Below are 24,745 nucleotides of genomic sequence, written 5' to 3'. Positions count from 1 at the left end.
ATGGAGGCTGAAAAATAAGAGATCCTCACAAGCATGAAGTAATGGGTGATATGTTCACATCTTTGGGAAACAGACATAGTACATTAAGGTCACATCTTATCATTATTTGTATGTGAATATGTGCGTATTTATATCTATATACATATATATGAATATATACTGCTTGCCTTCTCTGTGGAAAACACTTTGAGTTTTGACAGATGCCTTCACCTAATTTATGCCACGTCCATAAATGTGTGCATAATGTAGTTTTCATTAATGCTAAGCTCCGTATAATGTGACTACTTCCATTTCCTGAAAAATAGCACATCTTAATACTGCGTAGCTGAGATGCCTTTTTTTTAAATTCTGAACTTTATGGAAGAAGTCTGTTCTCATAAAAACAGAGGTCATGGTTTCAATTCTCATTTAGGTATGTTAGTTTTAAATGAGGAAAAAAATTTCTCCAGTCACAGATTCTTTCTCAACGCCAAAAAGTTACTTGTGAAAACTTAGTTTAGGCATGAGAAAGGGCCAAAAGAGTGAATCTGGAAAGCCCTATACAAACCAATTTGGAGAAAAAAAAAAAACAAAACAGGTGGCATACTGGCTATAGATTAATATATGAAAGGCAGCAGACATTTAAAATGTAATGTTTTTTAAAAATGCCAATATAGTTTCAAGATGATAAATTTCAAGGTTGGACAATTTTAAGGTTTGAAAAATTGTCTCATTTATCTAATAATGTACAAATAATTATCAAACGTGTACTATGCCTGGCACTGACAATACAAATTGAGCACGACACTGGATGTGTTTGTATGGTTGATTGCACTAATTCCCAACCAAGGTAACATCACTCTCAAGCAGAGAAAATTTGCTCCTGGGCAAGACAAAAAAGCTTAAACTTTTAACGTATAAAACATAGATATACATACAATGCATAAACAGACATACAATCTAAAGATCCCTTAGGAAGGCAAAAACAAACAAAAAAAGGTTGAGAAACATTTGTCTATTGGAAAGCTAGGGATTATGATAAAATAAGATAACTGCACTGATAGGAAAAGTATAGAATGTTGTGGAAACACACACCAGGAACACCTAACTTGGTATGAAGGGGAGGTGAGGAAAGGCTTCCAGGGAGAAGTCACACTTCAGCAGAGCTGTACGGGATGACCAGTAGGGACTGCTCAGGCAAGCAGGTGGAGAGTGTTGTTCTAGAATCAAAGCAGAGGAAGAGCTCATGCAAAGGATATGGGCAATCACTAGCACAGACTTTCCTTGAGGAAAACCTATATAAACCCCTTAATTATATAGCTTGGCTAAGTTGGCTAATTAACTCACAATGTCAGATAGGCCACAGAGAAAACACTGCAAACTGAAAGTTGAATTTAGGTCACATTTTGTACCTCAAGTGTGTCCTCTCTCACATAGGAGTCTTTCTTTCCATTGTCCACCATCATCACAGTGAGACTTTCACCACTTCCTACCAGAGAATTCCAACACCCCCCCCCCTTACTTGTCTCCCTCTGCTCACCCCATACATCAGAACAACACAGCGATCTTAGGAAGTAAAGTGCTAAATCAAGCTACCAAGAGATCACCCCTGATGTATCCTTTCTCTGCTCTCAAATCTTCATGTTGATCCAAATCAGCTCCTTGGCCTGCCAGCTAAGTGTTTGAATAGCCAGGCTCTAAACCACTGACGTGAGAGAACTCAAGTATTCCTTTAAGTCAACAGTTCCTAAACTTTTAGAATCTAATGAACTCTATAGACCTCCCTGCATTCATCCAGTCACAAATATTTAGAGTGCCTACAACATGCCCAACACTGTTCTAATTACTGACGCTAGAGCCAGAATAGGGTAGACAAGGTCCTTAACTCATGGGACTTGCTCTCTCAAGGAGGAAAGTCAAGTCGAAATTAAATAAACAAATAAATAAATCTAATAATTTCAATTGATGATAAGCATTATGAAGGAAGTTTTAAAAGGGTCAGGAGTTAAAGAGTGACTTGAGATAAGGAGATGGAGGAATAAGGATAAGGAGGTGATAGTTGAGCTGAGACCTGACTAATGAGAACCAGTTACATTACTATCTGAGGGAAGAGACCCCCAAACATAGGGAACAGAAAGGGCAAAGGCCCTAAGATGGAAATGAAAACTCTCAGAGGAAAAACCGATAGTGGGTATACACTGCCCTAGCTATACCATTCTTAAAATATAATTTTCACTATCAGTCGTTTACTAGACTATGCTACCCTACACATGCCTCCCAAGAACTCCAGGATCTCCCCAAAACCAGCAAGTAAAGGGTTAATGTCTCTAGGACCCTGCTCAAATGGCTACTTTCAATGTGAATGATGAGAACCCATGTCCTATCATCTGTGAAATAATTTTAATATCACCTCTACACTAAAGCATGGTATACGTGAAATTGTCACACAACTTCCTGGGAGAACCCGAATGTCCTAAAATCCATCCTGTATCCTTGACTAAGAATCCTAGTGTTATCTGCTAAAGAGGAAATAGCACACAGTGGTTGCCTATGTGTGAAGCAGATTTTCTGGGTATGAATCCCACTTCTGACACTTACTTAGTTACGGGTCCATGGGCAAGTTACCTAAAATTTCTATGCCTCAGTTTCCTATAAAATGAGAATAGTGATAATGCTTCATATGATTTTTGTGAGGATTTAATGATACAGTGCATGGAAAGCATTTGAAAGATCTTTGGCACATTAGAAATTATTTTAATGGTGGTTATACGAATTCTGAATTCCTGCCTACCATCCCCGGTCAGACTCATTCCATTTCCTCAGCCTAACATACTTTTTTCTTCATTCCCAATGGCCAAATTTCTACAAACTTACAAAGCACAGATAAAAGGCCACAACCACCATGAAACTTCTACTGATTTTAGCTTCCAGAAAAACAATTTCCCTCCTCTGAATAACTATTCATACACTGTTTATACCATTAGTCTAATTATTCACAATCTTACAAGGTGATTTTGTATACATGTTTTGCATACTCTGCTAGATTGTAAACAATTTTGAGCAATGATGTCCTATAGAAATATAGTTTGAAACACATAATTTCAACTATTCTAGTTAACCACATAAAAACTTTTTAAGTATATGAGATTAATTTTAATAATATATTTTTGTTTAACTCCATAACCAAAATATTATAACTTACTATGAAATCACTATGAGCAAAATAATGAAATATTTTCTATCTTTTTGTACTAACTCTTTGAAATCCAGTGTGTATTTGACACTTGCAGTGCATCTAAATTTGGACTAGCCATATTTCAAGTGCTCCATAGACACATGTGGATAGTGGCTGAATCCAGGACAACATAGCTTTAGGGCATGTATTATCCTATATAGCTCTGTATTTATCAGAATGCCTAGCATAGCACATTTCCTATTTCAGAAGTTCAGTTAATATTTGTCAAATTAATGACTTACTTTACTAATTTATTCAAAATCAGTACAAGATCTTATCCCGTAGAAAACATGTTTCTGCTATTCATAACACAAGTAAAACCATGTAAAACTACTTCTGGCTTTCTTTAAATGATAAAAAGTTTGTTCTTCCTCTGGAGTGATAAATTTTTCAGTTATATTTCTCAGTAGAATGTAATTTAGAAGTACAAGTCCTGGATCACTGAAAGAAATAGTACATACAACAATAAAATTATTTACTTTTTGTTTCACATGTTGAGAGAATTCATTCCTACACTCCTGATAAGAATAAGAATTTTAGAAAAAAGTAATTAACTATTTTAAAAAAGTGAGGTAAAATTTGTATGTTATCAATACATTATATACGATTCAGGTGTACATTACAATTTGATATCTGTATACACTACAAAGTGAACAACACCAAAAATCTAGTTACCAATCATCACCATACAACTGACATCTTCAACCATTTTGTCCCCCAAACCCCCCTCCTCTCTGGTTGGTAATCACCAATCTGTTATCTCTATCTATGAGTTTGTTTTTGCTTTGGTTTGTTTGATCATTTTTTTGTATTTTAGATTCCACAGATGAGTGAAATCACATGGTATTAGTCTTTCTCTGTCTGACTTATTTCACTTAGCATTGTACCATAAAAGTCCAGCCATGTTATTGCACATCGCAAGATTTCATTCTTTCTATTGCTGAGTAGTATGCCATTGTGTATATATACCACATCTTCCTTATCCATTCATCCATCAATGGACACTTAGGTTGTTTCCATAGCTTGGCTATTGTAAATAATACCGCAATGAAGATAGGGTGCATATATCTTTTCAAATTAGTATTTTTGTATTCTTTGGATAAATACCCAGAAGGGGAAGAGCTGAATCATATGGTAGTTGTATTTTTAATTTTTGAAGAATCTTCATACTGTTTTTCATAGTGGCTGGATCAATTTACATTCCCACCAATTTACATTCCCACCAACCCCAAAGTGTATAAGGGTTCCCTTTTCTCCACATCCTCTCCAATACTTGCTATTTCTTGTCTTTTTGATAGTAGCTATTCTATACAAGAGGTTTGAGATGATATCTCATTTTGGTGCTGATTCTCATTTCCCTAATAACTAGTGATGTTGAATATCTTTTCATATGCCTATCAACCACCTGTATGTCTTCTTTGGAAAAGTGTCTATCTGGTTTCTCTGCCCACTGTCTAATTGAGTTGCTTCTGTATTTGTTGTTGTATTATATGCATTCTTTATATATTTTGGATATTAACCCCTTCTCAGATATATGATTTGTGAATATTTTTTCTCATTCAGTAGGTTCAACTTTTATTTGGATGATGATTTCATTCACTATGAAGAAGCATTTTAGTTTGATGTAGTTGAATTTGTTTATTTTCATTTTTGTTTCCTGTGCCTTTGGAGTCAGATCTACAAAGACATTGCTAAGACCAATGTCACAGAGGTTATGCCTATGTTTTCCTCTAGGATTTTCCTGGTCTTACATGCAAGCCTTTAATACATTGTGAGTTAATTTTTAGGCATTGTGTAAGATACTGGTCCAGTTTCAGTCTTTTGCATGTGGATGTCCAGTTTTCCCAACATGATTTATGGAGAAGACTATCCTTTCTTTGTAGTATGTTCTTGGCTCCAATGTCATAATTTAATTGTCTATATGTATGGGTTTATTTCTGGCTTCTCAATTCTGTTCCATTGATCTGTGTGTCTATCCTTATACCAATACCATACTGTTTTGATTATAATAGCCTTGTAATATAGTTTGAATCAAGGTGCTTGATCCCTCCAGCTTTGTTTTCATTCTCAAGATTGCTTTCAGGGCTTCCCTGGTGGTGCAGTGGTTGAGAGTCCTCCTGCCAATGCAGGGGACCCAGGTTCATGCCCCAGTCCAGGAAGATCCCACATGCCATGGAGCGGCTAGGCCCGTGAGCCATGGCTGCTGAGCCTGCAGGTCCGGAGCCTGTGCTCTGCAATGGGAGAGGCCACAACAGTGAGAGGCCCACATACCACAAAAAAAAAAAAAAAAAAAAAAAAAGATTGCTTTGGCTATTTGGGATCTTTTGTGTTTCCACACAAATTTTAAAATCATTTGTTCTACGTCTGTGAAAAATGCCTTTGGAATTTTGATAGGGATTGCATCAAATCTGTAGATTGCTTTAGTTAGTATGAACATTTTGACTAATTTAATTCTTCCAATCCATGAGCACAGGGTATTTTTCCATTTATTTGTATCTTCTCCAATTTCTTTTATCAATGTCTTATAATTTTTACTGTATAGGCCTTTCATCTCCTTGGTTAAATTTATTACTGGCTTTTTTTTATACAATTGTAAATGGGATTGTTTTCTTAAATTCTCTTTCTGATAGTTCATTATTAGTGTATAGAAATGCCACAGATTTATTTATATATTGATTTTGTATCCTGCAACTTTACTGAATTGATGAATTAGTTCTCACAGCTTTTGGTAGTGTCTTTAGGGTTTTCTATATATATTATTATACCATCTGCAAATAGTGACAATTTTACTTTTTTTTAAAATTTGGATTCCTTTTACTTATTTTTCTTGTCTAACTACTGTAGATAAGACCTTTAGTACTAAATTAAATAAAAGTGGCAAGAGTGGGCATCCTTGTCATGTTCCTGATCTTAGTGTAAATGCTTTCAGCTTTTCACCATTGAGTATGATGTTTGCTGTAGGTTTGTCATGTATGGCATTTATTATGTTGAGGTAAATTTTCTCTATACCTGCTTTGTTGATAATTTTTATTATAAATGGATGTTGAATTTTGTCAAAATTTTTTTCTGCTTCTATTGAGATGATCATATGATTCTTATCCTTTATTTTGTTAATGTGGTATAACACATTGATTGATTTGCAGATGTTGAACTATCCTTGTATCCCTGGGATAAATCCCACTTGATCCCGGTGTATGATTCTTTTAATGTATTGTTGGATTCACTTTGCTAACATCTTGTTGAGGATTTTTGCATCTATTTTCATCAAGCATATTGGCCTGTAATTTTCTCTTTTTCGTGGCGTCCTTGTTTGGTTTTGGTATCAGGGTAATATTGGCTTCATAAAAAAATTTTGGAAGCGTTCCCTCCTTTTCAATATTTTGGAAGAGTTTGAGAAGGATAGATAGTAAATATTCTTTTGAATGTTTGTTAGAATTCATCCATGAAGCTGTCTGGTCCTGGACTTTTGTTTGCTGGGAAGTTTTTGATCATTGTTTCAATCTCCTAACAAGAAATCAGTCTATTCAGATTTTCTATTTCTTCATGACTGAATCTTAGAAAATTTTTTTGTTTCTAGGGATTTATCCATTTCATGTAGGTTGCCTAATTTGTTGGTATATAATTGTTTGTAGTAGTTTCTTATGATCTTTTTTATTTTTGTGATATCAGTTGTAACTTCTCCTCTAGATGTAACATTTATAAATATATATGCAGACAGTATAGGAGCACCAAAATAAATAAAGCAAATATTAACTGACCTAAAGGGAGAAATTGACAACAATACAGTAATAATAAGGAACATTAATATTCCACTTACATCAATGATAGATCATCCGTACAGAAAATTAATAAGCAAACATCAACTTTAAACAACACATTAAACCAAATGAACCTAATAGATATATATATAGAGAAAGAACATTTCATCTAAAAGCAGCAGAATACACATTTTTCTCAAGTGCATGTGGACCATTCTCCAAATAGGTCACGTGTTAGGTCACAAAATAAGTCTCCATAAATTCAAGGAAATTGTAATCCTGTCAAGCATCTTCTCCAAACAACAGTGACATGAAACTAGTAATCATCTACAAGAAGAAACTGAGAAATTCACAAAAATGTGGAGATTAATCAACATGCTACTGAATAACCAATGAGTCATTAAGAATTCGAAGACAAAATCAAAAACTACATAGACAAATGAAAACAGAAACAGGACATACCAGTATCTATGCTAAAGCAGTTCTAAGAGGAAAGTTCATGACGATACAGGCTTATTTCAAGAAACAAGAAAAATTGCAAATAAGCTAACTTTACACCTGAAAGAACTAGAAAAAGAAGAACAAAAAAGTCCAAATTAATTGAGGAAGGAAATAATAAAGATTAGAGTAGAAATAAATGAAATAGAGTCTGAAAAGACAGTATAAATGATCAATGAAACTAAGAGCTCGTTCTTTGAAAAGATAAACAAAATTAACAAAACTTTAACTAGACTAACCAAAAAGAAAAAAAAAACCTCAAAATCAGAAATGAAAGAGTAATTAACTCTTAAAACAAACGTGCAGGATTTGGTAAGTCTCACTGAAAATATTTTGATGTCATTTTCCTTGTCACCACAGGATTTTTCAAAAATTGTTGTATTCTGAAAGGTATTCTATGTTTTTATAAATGATTTTTTTAAGTTACTCAGAATCAGTTATAGAAAATGAATGACATTTTTGCAATAGTCATTAACAACATACTGTCAGGACCAGACCAACTTGAATTGTTCCTATTACAAAGTTGATATGGAAGAAAGTAGAAATCCTGACATGAATTCTATCACTCTTGTATCTTATCCTTCCTTATCAACATTATTCCTATCTCTCCTTTCAACCATAAGTATCTGTATTTATGCAATATTGAATTTGGTAGAGAATTATAGAGAATTAACAAAATACAGTAATTAGGGAAGTAAAATGACTCACCTTTGGCAATTTCAATGGTAATTTGCAAATTGGCAACTGATAATTGTTTTCATTAAGTATAAGAGATTGATCCAAGTTGTGGACTATCTTTTCTTTAGGTACTTTATAAACTACAATGGTACCCTTATAATGAGGGCAGCTATAGTTTCCAAATTCATCCACCTCTTTGATTAGGAGTTCCAGTCTAGGTTTCCTTTGTAAATGAAAAATAAGCTTGTAGTCTTTTCCATAATCCTTCCCATTGCCTAAATAGAAGTAAAATGCATTTGTTACTATTAATATATACTACATTTTTTACTTATTTTTAAAAAATCCAAATAATCATTCATTTTAAAAAATTTGTCTTTTTTGTGTCAATACTTCTTGTCAAAACATAACCTAATAAAGCAGCACTAGGCTGAGACTGTATAAATTACTAAAATGATTCTCATCTATACTTGGACGAGGTGCTGTCTGGCTGCTTCTAGATCTAATAATCTTTGATTTTCTTTTTCTTTTTTTATGCATTTGTGGGAGTCATCATTGATCTGATTTTCTTTTTCTATTCCATTTTGCTACAACAAGAAACCATTGGAAATACTCATCTCTTTCTCTACTTAGAAAATCATTTTCACTTTTTAAGAATGATATTTTTCCTTTCACTTAACTATTCATATCACGTTGCACACTATCACGACCTCACAACAGACATTCTAGAACAGTGCTCTCCTATACGGTAGCCACTAGCAAAATGTGGCTTTTAAAATTAAAGTTAAAACTAATTAAGATCAAAAATTCAGTTCCTTAGGTGCTCTAGCCACACTTCGAATGTTCAATAACCACATCTGTCTAGTAGCTACCATGTGGGAGAGTACATATATAAAACATTTTCACCATGCAGAAATACAGTGCTGTTCTAGAACTTCCAAATGGAATAGTCTCTAGATTTAATAGTTACTGAAATTTCTATTAAAACCCGGTGAATTCTCCCCAAACAAGCATATGTAAAAGTCTTCTCAACTGTCCACTGAAAATAATGGAGCTTTAGTGAACATAACATTTCACTCTTGGGGGTTTTACCATGACAGGATATTTCACATTCTCATTGCAACAGTAAAACAGACACTATGATATTCATAAGGCAAGTGTGCATTACCCTTAGCAAAATTTAAAAGTAAGCTGTAATGTAGCGGTTATAATATGTTTCTGACATAAAGATCTAGATCCATGTTCAGCCTCTAATATTTACCTATGCCATAATATTTAACCAGTTCTTGCACATCTCTGAACTTCTTGGAGCCTTAACTTCCTTACCTTTAAAACGAGAAATAAAACTTACCTCCTAGGATTGTTCTGGGAATGAAATGAGGTAGTATGGATAGAATGATTGGCACAGGGCCTGGCACATAATAAAGGCTCAGTAAATAATAGCAATGACAGCAAATGAGAAGAACGAAGATGGATTCTTACATTGTTTTGAATTTGTATGACAAAAGAAACCCACTTAAATTTTTTAAAAAATTATCAATATGAAGCTTTTATATCTAAGTTGCAACTTTCTGCTGCTCTCAGAGGCCTGAAAGTTGACTGCCCAGAGCTTTCTCTTTCTCTCTCTCAAGGGAAGCTTTCCCTCTTGCATTCTGTGAGAGATGTAGATGACACTAATACTTTTCTCCTTGTTGTGACTGCTAGAGGTCATTTTGGTGAATTTCTAAAGCACAATTAAATCTACAATTAGAATAACTCAAGGTTATGGAAGGTATAGGAGTATGTCCCTTTGCTTAAGTCTACATTTTAGAGGCAACCTGGCTCCTTGAATAAAACAGATTCCTAGGACATCCTAGGACAGGCATGACTAGCCAGGGTTTGCTTTAAAAGTTTCATTCTGGTAAGAAAGAAAAAGAAAGGGAAAGAGAAAAAAAAGATAAATTATTTGGAGTCACTGAAATGTCATCTAGCAAATAGTAAATTAGAGTTTCTAGATCACTGTGGGAACACTTAGCAAACTTCTACTTCCATGCCACTAGAGTACTACCAAGAAAAATGTTGCTACTTTTGTCCCAACAGAATATAATTTAGTAAATTTCTCCTTCCACCCCTTGAATCATACTCCCTGCCAGGTATACAATTACTCATAAGGGATAATGTATATCAGTATATAAAGATTGGAGGATGAGGCATAGTCACATTGGTTCTACCTATTTCTAAAACCTATCTACCTTGTATTGCCAGTTAATTAAAAAAATAAAGATTTGTAATGTAAATCTCTAAGAATCACATTTATATATGAAATAAGGATGAAATTATTGAGGATTTACTGATAATAAATAGCATGATCTTAGTGTTATCAAAGAAAGTATTATGTAGACTTAAGTTGGAGTTTCATTGTTGCTAAGATGTAACACTAGATTTTGAAGACTCTTTGTCACAGAAAAAAAAAAGAACCAAAAAAGGAACAAATAGCACAAAGAAATTACATTATTTTATTTTTTTCTCTCACTCTGGCATATTTAGAGAAGTAAAACCAAAAGTCACTCATTACATACCAAAATTATGAAAACAATCATTAGTTGACATTTTGAGAACCTCTTTCTCGTCAACATATTATGTACATAGTTCCTAGTACGGATAGTAGGATAGGAGCTATACAATAAATATTTGTCATTTAAAGAACTAAAGAATTTATTTATTTATTTATCTTTTGTGAGTTACTAGATATTTTTTATAGCAATGTATTTTCTTCTCAATAATGTATATTGGAATATTTTTCATTGAAGACATAGGAAGTACAAACATAGACCTATATGCTTTTGCTTAGAAAAGTCACATGAAGAAGTGACATGCTACCAACACAGAGAACCAGAAGACTTTCATGAGAACCACTGGCTCAGGATATTTCTGTGTCCTAACACATCTCCACCAGTTCTAGGTACTTTCATCATAAGCATCTTTGCTGTAGACATCTTTGCCACAAGCCTTTTTTCCACCACATTTTTGCCGTATAACTATCTGGCCATAAGGCAATTTTTCTGTAAAAGATAAAATAACTGGTTAACAGTTTGGTTTGACATATACAACAAAAAAATCATGACAGATGACTATGTTTTACCCCAAGAATTTGTTTCTTATTTTGAAACACACTACACTGGGGGAGAAAGAGGCTGAGACTGAGAGCCTGGCAGGCCCAGAGTTGAACCCACATTTCCCATAGAACTTTGGAACATCTGTCAACAAACATGTGACAATATGCAAAGGACAAACAGTGTAGAAGGTTTTGCAATGCAACACAAAGCTCAGTTACAAATATGCGTCCTAGTATATGGAAACCGATACCTCTCTCAGTGAAGGATGAAGTTTTAGTGAATAAGAAAAAGTGCGATGCCAAACAGAAAGACAAATAAACAAGTTAAAAAAATGTATAAAATACTATGAACAAAAGACTTGGAAGACAAGTGCTTAGGTACAACCCACAAAATAAAATCAGTTATCTGTGCAGCATTGTCATGAATCTACACACATTTTAATTGTATTTAAATATTTTGTGTCGCAGTAAAGTATTTATAATTTTGTTATTCATTTTTCATGTTTCATTATGTGCTTTTAAATGTCCCTCTTTTATTTTTTGCCATTATACCTCTTATAGCAAAATTGTCTCATGGCTAATTAGTTATGCAGTAAAAATACTTGCGGCAAAAATGTCTATGGCAAAGATACTTATGGCAAAAATACCAGAAACAATTTCTAATACCTTTGCCTCTAAGCCTCCATCATCCCTTGCTTGATTCATTGCAATGGCTCATTAACCTGTCTCCCTGCTGCTACACTTGCCTTATACCATCTAATCTCAACACAGATATAATCTGACCCAGATCATGTGACGCCCCTGTTGAAAACCCTTCTTGGCTCCCCACTTCATTTAGAATAAAAAGCAAAGTCCTTGAAATGGCCTTCAAGGCATGACCAGTACCTACCTCATCTCCTCCAACTCTCCTCTCCCTCCCTCTCATCCAGCCATCCCAGCCTCCTTGCTCTGCCTCGGACAAATTCTCCTGGGATAGGATTATGGCTTGCTCTCTCATCTTCAAGTCTCTGCTGAAATGGCACTTTCTCTGATGAGTCTATTTAAAATTGCAAATCTGCCACTCTCTCTGAGACTTTCTATTTCCTTTCCTTTATTCTTCTGTAAGGAACTTTCCACCTCATTAAGCTATACATTTTATTATTTATTTGCTTCTTCTCTGTGTCTCTCCAGTAAAATATAATGTACATAAGGACAGGGAATCTTTGTTAAATGAGTAAAAGGAAGGTCATTCTGACATTCTAACACATGTGTCTAGGAAAACTATTTCTCTGGGCCAAAGGGCATTTGGGGCAACTTGGACACACACAGACCTCTTTGGGGCATTACTCGATGTTATGAGTGGTGCTAAGGTGTCATTATATAAAATTCTGTCTGCCCGTTTCCTAGCACTTTATGGATTTTCTGAGCACTGGGGGCTTAGATGTGATGCAATAGAAAGCTTAAGTGCTGAATCAACAGCTCTAACCTAGAGAGAGAAAGAAGATTCTAGTTGTGTCCAGAAGAATGCCAAAGGCCAACATAAAAACCAAAGGAATACTTACCTTATTTTCTCTTAGAAGTAGAAATTATCTCCATGTCCCAAGGTCCTCAGTCAAAAGAATCATCTGTATTCTATATAAGGAATATAGAGATTTTGATATTTCTCAGAGGGCAGTCATCTAAATGTATTAATTAAAGTTTTAAATACTTTTAATCACATAATACTATAATATTAAGTTTGTTCCAAAGCTTTTGTCTTCATTCTTCAAACAAATACTTCTTCTAGCTTTTAGGCACCCCCCTAAAATAAAGCAGGCCCACCAATAAAACAGGCCCTCCTTTCATGGCACTGTAGTCAGAGACACTGACATTGATCAAGCAATTAAAAAATAAATAGAAGATTATATCTATGACCATGTGCACTAAGAGAATTACATAAGGATCTGAATAAGTAAAATAAGAACAGATGTAATCAGGAAAGATAGGAAAAGCTTCTCCAAACGTGATCATTATAAGTGAGATAGGAAAATACAGTAGGAGATGACTAGAGAAGAGGGTGGGGATGGATTGAGGGGAGGACCTCCAGGCAGACAACCTCTGGCAGTTTGTATCTGAGATTCACAGAGGCTACAACAGGCCCTGCTGGAAGGATCAGGTATCAATTCTTTACTGAGGGTCTTGCTCCTCTTAGATGGAGAAAATCCAGTGAAGCTCCAGATCTGGCCATGAGTCTCTAGAAAAGGCAAAGGAGAAAGAATCCTGGCATCCTGACTGACTCATTTTCTTTGAGTGAAGAGGAGTTCTTCATTCCTATATGGAGGGACCACACACATGCTGCCTGTCTCCAGGCACTCTTATTTTAGCATATACTCCCTATTCCCCATTATAGGCAATACTACACTCAACCATTGCCTATGAGAAGCACAGTAACTCTCTCCTGTTTGGAGCAGGAGGTAATCACAGCTGCTGTCCCAAGTACTACAGGAAGTCATTTGCATTACTAGTTTGGGTGGGACACTTCCAGGTTTTGACCCTCTCTTCTTAGAGGGATTATCCTAGCGTAGTTTCTACTCTGGAAGCCAAGTAGGAAGGGATATCTTCCACCCTTCCTTCCTCTCCTCCTCTCCTTTCCCTTCCCCTTTTTCTGACATTCTGTCACTCACTCCATAGGTCCCATCAGCTGGCTCAGATGGCTGAGACTCTGCATGCAAATGTGGAAGACATACTTCAAATTGGGACATTTTGAATCTCACTTATTTCTGAGATACCAAAAACAGGGCAGCCTCAGCTTTAAGCCACATCGTTTTTGAAGCCACAGAGAACAAAGAGCCAGTGGAGCTTAATTTCCAGAATTAGAGAGAAAATAGGCACCACTTAAGAATGAATGAGATCTATATTAATTTATAAGTAAACAGAGACTCTTACTTCAAGTCAAGTCTATCACAGGACTCCTGGGCCAGAAATTCCCACAAAACCCATTCCTGAATTTCCCCCACACCTCATCTTTACATGCATGCTGTTCAATATTATTCTGCCTCAAGGAAAGGAGTTAGAAAGGAAAAGGGGTTGAATCAATATAAAAGAAATTGCTGTGATGGCAACTCCCCCAAAGCTCTTTTTCTCTCTTCTTTCACACAGCTGTTTTCTCTCTGTCTTCTTCTTTTTCTTCCTTTTCTCTTTCTCTCATAGTCACTCACCCTGTTTGTCTTCCTCAGCATCATCATATATTCATTCATTCACTACATATTTATTGAAAGCCCTTGATATACCAGGCACTATTCTAGGCTCAAGGGTACACAGCAAGAAAGACACAGTCACTGCCCTAATGGAATTTACATTCCAGTGAAGAACATAAATATAGGAATGAAAAGTATATAAACAAATAAGTAAAGTAATTTCAAGTTGTGATAAGATTTATAATGGAAATAAAAGATCACTAGATAAATATAAAGATAAGAGGTAAGCAGGGGTGTGTCATCTGGATCTGAGGTTCTTAATCACTTCTGTGCTATGGTCTCTTTTGGACTTTGGTGAAGCTTATTGATTCCTTCCCAGCGTAGTCTTTTAAGTATATAAAATAGAATAACTGGAATTATAAATAATACAGTTACGCTGGAATATAGTCTATCCACACATCTCTTGGGAGTCCACTGACCTCATGTTAGATTCTTTGTAGGACAACATAGAGTTTGGGTATTATTTAAAGTGGAATAGGAGGTAATTACAAAGTTTTAATCAGGGGAGTAATAAAGTATGACTCATATTTTTAAAAGATCACTGTTATTACTCTATGGAAATATTGATACATTCCATTTCACATGGCTAATAGTGAAAACAGAGGAATATTTATGAGACAATGACACTGACACTAGGAAAGAGATGATCCTAGCTTGAACTCAGCTATACAAATTATGGAGAAGATTATTTCTAAAAGTGTCACTTAGGGTCTGCCCATTAAGGAATGTGCATGCCCTAAAAAGAGAAGAAGCAGACTGGAAAGAAAGAAGTAAATAAGTCCTTTTTCTCTTCCTACTTTTCCAAAGCTTCCCCTCAGTTCTTTGAAGATTTCCTTAGTAAAACCTGTTTAGTGGACTCCTTCTGAAGCTTGTGGCTGATAGCCCATAGCATATGCAAAAAGATTTCTTGATACTTACTTGAAGCAAATATGTTTCCAGTAAACCTTAAAAGGAGTTGTTCTCCTTCTTTCACTTGGAAATGGCGAGATGGCTCTGGAGGACCACTAGACGCTTCCAAGCGTAAGTCCCTAAGCACCTGATGTAAATCTTTAGAAGGCACCACTAAAATAACGATTCTAGGGCTTCCCTGGTGGCGCAGTGGTTGAGAGTCCGCCTGCCGATGCAGGGGACACGGGTTCGTGCCCCGGTCTGGGAAGATCCCACATGCCGCGGAGCGGTTGGGCCCGTGAGCCATGGCCGTTGAGCCTGCGCGTCCGGAGCCTGTGCTCCGCAATGGGAGAGGCCACAACAGTGAGAGGCCCACGTACAGCAAAAAAAAAAAAGAAACAAAAAAAAAAAAAAAAAAAAGAAAAAAATAAAATAACGATTCTATGTGGGTTGTGTTTCTGGTGATAAAGTACAATGCAAACAGTGATGCTGAGCATGGCTTCCTCCAAAGACTTCACAAAAGAAACCAAATGGCTATTGTCCACAATGGAAGACGGGTGAAGCACTATAAACCTGCATGGAAGAAAGAAGGAGTAACCTGAGGGAAACAGCCAGTTTCAAAAATATCAAGAATAACTAATAACACCCCCAAAAAGCCATTATTAACCAAACCTCCTTTAAAAATCAAGCATTCTGATGACTAATTGATTAAATTCATGAATGACTTGAATGAAACTCTTGGCAGTCAGGAAACCAGCTTAAACAAATCAAGTTCTAAAACAGATGCCCATAAACAAAGAAGTCATCCAGCCTCAGCTTAGCTCTAAATATGGCAGCATATTTTAAATTATATTTTAACTAGCATTACCAAAGAGTATTACTTCAAAAAGAGAAAGATGATCCAGATAATCTGTTTACTATCAATAGGACACAAAATATATGTCATTATTAAGTGGGGATTGAAATATTCATCTCTGTCACTGTGTGATAAGAGTTGTTATGGTGGACCCTGTATGGGTTGAATTGTGTCCCCTCCACCCAAATCCTGTGTTGGAGGCCAAATCCCCAGTACCTTGGAATGCAACCTTATTTGAAGATATGGTCTTTACAGAGGTAATCAAATCAGTGTGAGGTCATTAGAGTACATCCTAATCCAGTATGACTGGTGTCATAAAAAATAAATTTGGACACAAATATGCATACAGAGAGAATGCCATGTGAACATGAAATGAGCCATCTATAAGCCAAGGAAAGAAGCCTGGGACAGATCCCTCAGAGTCCTCAGAAGGAATAAACCTTGCTAACACCTTGATTTTGGACTTCTAGAATCCAGAAATGTAAGACAATACATTTCTATTGTTTAAGCCACCGTGTTTGTGATACTTTATGATGGCAGCCTAGCAAACTAATTCAAATCCCTCCTCCTGGTTTGGCCCACCTGTTGCCCAACTGTTCTCCAGAAAATTGCTCTATAAGAGCCCCCTCCCCCAGAACAGCACCACATCCACAGACAAAGACTAACTGATGCAAAAGTGTAAAGCCAGACTCCTTGGAACTCACACTTCAGAGCTCCCCTGAGGTATCAGGCTGAGGTAAAACTTAAGCTTAAGCCATAATTTCTCCCATTTCTTCCCTTACCCTCCCTGCTTTCTTTCATCACTCTACAGGAGTCCTCTGAGAGCCCTCTCTCAAAGAATCACTTGCATTCTCATCTTAGACTCTTTTTCTAGGGAACTGACCCAAGACAATTATAGATGTAAGCTCTTCCTTTATGAGATAAAGGCTATCTTTGGACATGTGATTGCCCTCTCTTTATGAGTGTCTACTTCTCAGGAACCTTAACACGTCTAAGTCTTCTCATAATGAGCTGTCTAGAAAACATGGAAATGAGAAAGCAAAATGAGGACACTGGAATAACAAATTCAGTTTATATATACATAGGAGATAAGCATAATATGAATGGTTAATTACTATCTCCATGAAACTTCAGAAATGAAGGTGCTATTTTAAAACTATTTTGGAGTTAGAAGAAAGGTGTAAAAATAAATTTAAGTTAAGAGTGGTTTCCAACAGCACCTATTAAACTATCATGAATGAAATTACAGATAGCATATTCATGTCAGGCCTAGTTTGCATTTTAAGCACACCCTAAAGGACTACTCATATTTCTATTTGAGAAATAAAAGGTTTAATCCTATGATTCTACTTCTGTAAACATCAATTACGAACCATCAGGATATAATATCATCAATATTTATTGTTTACTGTTGTATTACCTCTCCAAATGTTCACGCAATTCAAATAATATCAAGCCACTTTGCACGGTTCTCACTACCATACCATCAAGCACAAACCAACCACTGTCTTGGCTTCTGAATCCCAATAATTTCAAAGATTCACAAGTATTGTTCCCAGGTTTTCTTATGGAAGTGCTTTTTGTCCTATAATCCGGAAGCAGAAGAGAAACTGGTAAACTTTGTGTAGCATAAATCATATTTAATGCATTCATTCTTTCATTAAGTGAATAATCCAATAACAATTCATTAAGTATATATTATGTGCCAGTAATTATGCTGTGCACCATGAACACAAAGATAAGGTGTATATTGCCCTTGCTCGACAGAAGCTCACAGTATTACAGTACTAAACAGTCACAGGACAAGGTGATCTGTGTGGTAATGAAGAGAATGTACAGGGTGGTTTAACAGCAGAAAGAAGGTGTTCAGGAAAGCTTGCAAAGTGAAAATGCTAGTATTGAAGATGAGCTTTGGAGAATGAGAAACATTTTACTACTGGCAAAAGAGTTAAGGGAATATCCCAAGTCAATAAATTCACTGATGTAAACTGATGCTCTAGGATAGCCAAGTCTCGTGGTATAGCAACCATAGACTCTGGAGCAGTACTGCCTACTTCCAAATTCTGAGTGGCTCTGCCTCTTACTAACTGTATGACCATGAACAAGTTATTTGACCTCCCTATATTTCAGTCTTCTTATCTGTAATATGAGTGTAATAATACTATCCACCTCATAGGATTAAATGAGTTAAAATTTGTAAAGCACTTAAAATTGTAGTAAGGATAAATGGTATTGATATTCTCATCCTAATTCCTACAGCAGACATGACCAATTAGCTTTCTTTTACAATTCTCCTTGCTAACCTGCCCCACCCCAAAGCCTTAAAAGAGGCAGCTGTATATACTATATGATACTTACCCCCAACCAGAGCTGATTTCGCTAACAGTAGATCAACTTCCAACACACAGCCAATTTGATTTCTTTCTTTGAAATTTGACTAAGAAAAAGGCCCAGAGATTGTAACTTATTGTCCTTTGGCCGTAGTACCCTGGGCTATGAATATGAATAAGCAGAGAGATTATTAAGAAAGGAAAAACAGAGCAGATGCTAAGAGAGAAAAGGAAAAAAACCAAGGTGAAATAATTAGGGTAATTTTAGAGATGGAGAAAGCAGAGAGTACCTATTGTAGCCTTACAATAAACTCTTCTTAAATTCACTTAAATGGGTATCTTAAATGGGTATTCACTTAAAAGCTACAGAAAGAAAAATACTTGATACTGAACATCTTACTGGAAAAAGGAAAACAAAACCTGGTCTAATGCTGCTGAAACCCACAACGGGGACAGAACCATTCTAGCTAGGTACTAAAGAATGAAGACATAAGTGTGAATCCCACATCTTTATTTGTGAATAGAATTAGTTACGGGTTTAAAACCACTTTAGTTTCACAGGTTTAGCTGTCCTATAAATCATAAATTAGGAACTGAACTAGATTTAAAATGTCTACTTTGAAAACTTTAGACTGTGTTGATCAACCAGGTTAAAATCAAGAGGATAGGGGAAAATATAACAGTTTTTGGCTTTTGGTTTATAACCAAAAATATGGTAAAATTTTTAAAACTTGGAAGTTAATAATCTATTAACACAGGAAGATATACTCATACTGAATCTAGAACTTTGGTCATTTACTAGAACTTGACTTAATTATATGTAATATATATTTTTTTCTGATAATAACTCCTACTTTTTTCCTAATAATAGTCTGTTTTCTGTGAAAACCTACATGTTTTCAGCTGCAGTGGGGCTGACCCTACTCCCAGGTCTAGGTGGGTATATGACCTGAGCCAATTATTACATTTGGCATTCATCAGTGTTGTTTTCAAAATACCCAATTTCCCCCTACCATTCTGAGCACATGATACAGTTTCACTTCCTTGTCCCCTATGGTTGAGTGGGGCCATGTGACTTGTTCTGGTTAATGAAGAGTGAACAATGTCATTTTGTCATTTCCAGGCTAAGCATTTAATTACTAGTGTGGGTCTATCCAAAGGTCTTTCTTCTGCCACCATGACAACAACCAAACAGTGGCTGCCCTTCAGCTTAAGTCTAGGAGTGGGACGACCAAGCCTGTCTTTGATGAATCAGGTTTGTGTTACCATGCCGTAAACTAGGCTAGCCTGCCTTGTACAGCACATCTTCCTTTTGGTTTTAGTGATCTGTTCAGTGATGGGTTTGTGACAGATTTGGAGTAAGAATAAGAGCCAGGGCTTTTATGTATACTCATGGGGAAAAGAAGTTTCCTCTTTTCTGCTGAACTTGGAGTTTTGAAGACATAGCAATAGTACCAGCATGAGGAATAAGCATGTTGGAGGATGGAAGTGGCACAGAGGAAGCAGAAAGAGAGGAAAGACTGGGTTTTTCCTGGTCCAAGAGAAATATTAAAATAAAAATATCCCCAGATTTGTAATTTATGTGGACCAAAGAATTCTTTTTTTCTTAAGCACTTTGGGTTTGTTTTTCTGTCACTTAAAATCAAAAAAGTCCTTAATGATATTAAGGTCAAATTTAAACTATTTTTTTCCAGTTGAGATATAATTGACATGTAAGTTTGTGCAAGTTTAATATGTACAATGTGATGATTTGATCCTTGTATATATTGAAAATTATTACCACAGTTAGGTTAGTTAGCACATCTATCACCTAAAATTTAGACTTTAATATGATAATAGATACAACTCATATTGAAATTAAATAATTTACTGGCATCCTTATTTATCCCAGCTGTTCTTAACAGCACTGCAACTAAACACTTTTTTAAAAATACATATTATTAGCAAACTTTGACAACTAGTATCGCCAGGCAGTGAATAGCCCTTGATTATACTCCACAAAAGATGACATTTTGATGTACTAATAGTTCTGTAAAACATAATCAACCTTTATTAAATCAACTTGTTTATTCAAGAATAACTGACTTTGCTCTTTCTTGAGTTCAAGGCTCTTTCAATGTCCAAAATTCCAAGCATTAAGGGAATTATGATTGGCCCATTTGGGGTCAAATATTCAAATATAATGAACAGGGACATTGAAGAACATGGAAGCTCCTTTAGATCCACTAGGATAGAACATATAATTTCCAGAATTTCTGGTATAATTACCCAGAAATAAAATAGCAGTATAGACAAACCAGCAAGTGTCTTCCCCAGGCTGCCTTTTTCAAGTCTAAGAGTGTCCTGATGCATCATTCCCAGGTACAGGCCATAGTGCCACACAATTAAGATTTTCCCCTGAGATAAAAAAGATTGTTCCAAGGTACCTCAATATTTTGTCTCTGCAAGTAGAAGTAGACATTACAGGGAATTTTACAAGGATAGTTTCTTTTCTTGTTTTTTAGACTATATATTATTAAAATTTTTATTGGAGTATAGTTGCTTTATAATGTTATGTTAGTTTCTACTGTACAGTAAAGTGAATCAGCTGTACGTATACATATATCCCCTCTTTTTTGGATTTCCTTCCCATTTAGGTCACCACAGAGCATTCAGTAGAGTTCCCTGTGCTATAGAGTAGGCTCTCATTAGTTATCTATTTTATACATGGTATCAGTAGTGTATACATGTCAATCCAAATCTCCCAATTCATCCTACACCCCCTTCCCCCTTGGTGTCCATACATTTGTGCTCTACGTCTGTGTCTCTATTTCTGCTTTGTAAATAGGATCTCTGTACCTTCCTCTCAATTTTGCTGTGAACCTAAAACTGCACTAAAAATATAGTCTAAACAACTAATCCATCTCACTGATGACATATGATGTGGACCATCTTTTCAAATGCTTATCTGCCAACTGTACATCTTCTTTGGTGAGGTATCTGTTAAGGTTTTTGGCCTATTTTTGAATCAGGTCTTTGTTTTTTTATTGTCAAGTCTTAGGAGTTCTTTGTAAATTTTGGATAAGAGTCCTTTATCAGATGTGTCTTTTGCAAATATTTTCTCCCAGTTTGTGGCTCACCTTCTCATTCTCTTGACATTGTCTTTCCCGGAGCAGAAGTTTCTAATTTTATGAAGTCCAGCATATCAATTATTTCTTTCATGGACTACGCCTTTGATGTTGTATCTAAAAAGTCATTGCCATACCCAAGATCATTTAGACTTTCACCTGTGTTATCTTCTAGGAGTTTTATAGTTTTCTGTTTTACATTTATGTCTACATTCTACTTTGAGTTAACTTTTGTGAAGGGTATAAGATTTGTGTATAGATTCTTTTTTTTTTTTTTTTTTTGCATGTGGATGTTCACTTGTTCCACTGTCTTTGCTCCATTGTATTGCATTTTCTCCTTTGTCAAAGATCAGTTGACTATATTATGTGGATCTATTTATGGACTATTTATTCTGTTCCATTGATCTATGTGTCTATTCTTTTGTCATCAATACCACACTGTCTTGATTACCGTAGTTTTATAGTAAGTCTTGAAGTCACGTAGTGTCAGTCCTCCAGTGTTGGTCTTCTCCTTCAATATTCTGTTGGTTATTCTGAGTAATAGTTTCTTTTTGATTTGGAAATTAAATTAAATTCTTCCTCACTTGGCTTTCCAATCCACAGGTAATATTATACGTTCTTAAGTATAAAAGTATATAATAAATTAAAAATATTTCTAGTATACTACCTCCAAATTTAATAAATGTGAAAAATCATATTTGCTCAGTAAGCACTTACCTCAAAATTTTGCTGAAATCATTTCATTCTATTAAATGAGATTAACCTGTGTCGACAACATTGTACTGGCTGATCAGTACAGAGAAAAATATGGCATGTGTGGTTTTACTTTTTATAAAATTACCATTTCTTAATGTAAAACATGGTGATTATAGTTGATAACACTGTTATATAGTTGAAATTTGCTACGAGAAGAGAGCAGAATTTAAATGTTCTCACCAAAAATTTTTTAAAAAGATTAATATGTGAGGTGATGAATGTGTAAATTAGCTAGATGGGAGGAATCTTCACAGTGTATCCATATATAAAATCTCCAAGATGTATGCTTTAAATATTTTACAATTTTCTTTGTTAATTATACCTCAGTAAAACTAAAAAGTAAATAAATAAAATGACTTTTTTAGGTGGAATCTTTTAAATATTATAAATTAAATATACAAGACACAAGATTATAAATAACAAATTGACACTAAGTAATCTAAGTTCTCTATCTCCCTAAGGCTAAACAACTAAATCCTGATAAATATGCTTTCTAATGTGTTTATTTTTTGGCTTGCAATAAGCAGGAGGAATCTTAAGGGAATGTCCCAAATTCCCCTCCAAAACATCTGTGAAGCCAGGGTCAAATATCAGGGGGCAAACAGCCAGGAATTATGGGATTACTATGAGGACAAATTCCCTTCCAATAACTTAGATACAGGAGAATAAAACTGTAAGTGATAATCAAGTGAGCAAAACAAGGAGCTGTGATCCTTGAGATCTTCACCATAAAAGGTGAACTTGAGAACTTGACCAAGACTCTCAAAGAGGTTGAAGTAGTCCCAGGTAAGTAGCACCTGGTTCTCAGCATAGACAGAAATAAATGCCATCTGGAGGAAAGCAGCTCCGTTTACACCTGTAGAAATCTCATATATACATAATCAAAAACAAAAGTCCCCAAACATATAAAGAGATAAATACCATGAATAACAGCCAGCAGAAGTAACAGGCAACACCCTCAAAAACTGCAGGTATCAGAATTAGTAGTTACAGAATGAAAAAACAACTATATATGAAAAGTTTAATAAGATAAAGGACAGTATCATAAAAATAAGCAGTCAGCAAGAGACTATTGAGAATGGTGAGGGAAATCTGAATATGAGCTAAATAGAACCTTAAGATATAAAAAATATAATTGCTGAAAACAAAAAGTCAATGATAGATTAAAAGTATATTTTAAAGTATATAATATTTGTGGCAATTGAACTGATATGTGAAAAAATTACACGGAATATAGCATACAGAGACAGGAAGATGGAAAATGTAAAAGAGAAGAAAAGAAATATGGAATTTAGAAAGATATGGCCTAATATACATCTCACTGGAAATCCAGAAGAATGGAGTACATAAAATGGAGGTGAGGCAATATTTGATTAGAAAACATATAAGAATTTTTCAGAAATGTGAAAATGCTGTATGATAGCATTTATATGTGGAATCTAAAAAATACAACAAACTAGTGAATAAAACAAAAAAGAAGCAGACTAACAGATATAGAGAAGAAACCAGTGGGGAGAGGGAAGGAGGGAGGGACAAAGTAGGCATAGGGGAAAAAAGGGTTATTATGGGATTATATGAAATCATGTGTGTGAAACTTTTTAAAATTGTAAAGCACTATAGAATTTTTAAAAATCTTTCATTTAAATAAGTAAATAAAGTCCTTCAAAAACACAAATGAATAAGTAGTTACAAGAAGGTCTAAAAGCAATAAAATTTATTTTTTAAATCTAAAAAAAAGATGTAAATCCACTTATTCAGAAAGCATAATGTATTGTATTCAGAAAAAGTGTTTAAAATTTACATCTAGATACATCATAGAAAAATTCAGAAATCCAAGTACAAAGAAAAGATATTAAAAGCAGCCAGCAAGATAAAGCAGATCACCCAAAATGTTATGAAAATAAAATTCACTGAGATCTTCACGGCATCGATAATTAAGTCCATGAACAATGGCATAATATCCCCAAAGAAATTAGGAAAAAATCAATATAAATCAAGGATCTTAAGCCAGATCGGTAGCTGGTCTCCAGAGATACTAACCATACCTCTCAATATTCATGTCACTGTGTAGCACTCTCCCACAATGAACTAGAGACAGTTCTGAGACTGGCTTCAATCAATAGAATATTTCAGAAATGGTGATCTGATAACTCCGGGCTTAAAAATTAAGAAAGCCTGGCAGTGTCTACTTTTGTACTTTTGAAAACCCTGATCCTCCATGTCAGTAGTCCAGCTATTCTTCTGGAAAGAGCCCATGACAGAAAGAGGCCATAAGGAGAAGTCAGGTGGAAAGAAACAGACCTTGAGACTACCTGGAGAGAGAATGAGGCCCAGCCATTTCAGCATACCAGCAG

General features: G+C 35.2%; 1 protein-coding gene across 1 annotated transcript in view; it reads right to left on the bottom strand.

Moving 5' to 3' along the window:
• DTHD1 (death domain containing 1) overlaps window positions 1–24,745 on the bottom strand; it is a gene marked incomplete at both ends in the record, with an annotated part of 77,758 nt that overhangs the window by 31,355 nt on the left and 21,658 nt on the right. Inside the window, 4 exon segments of the mRNA XM_079723237.1 lie at window positions 8,179–8,423; window positions 15,373–15,526; window positions 15,780–15,915; window positions 17,619–17,783. Of these exon segments, the coding sequence (XP_079579363.1) occupies window positions 8,179–8,423; window positions 15,373–15,526; window positions 15,780–15,915; window positions 17,619–17,783 (700 nt within the window).

This window comes from Hyperoodon ampullatus (assembly GCF_949752795.1).
Source record: "Hyperoodon ampullatus genome assembly, chromosome: 1".
Taxonomy (NCBI): Eukaryota; Metazoa; Chordata; class Mammalia; order Artiodactyla; family Ziphiidae; genus Hyperoodon; species Hyperoodon ampullatus.
Note: the sequence above shows the minus strand (reverse complement) of the source record. Positions and strands in the feature narration are given on the sequence as shown.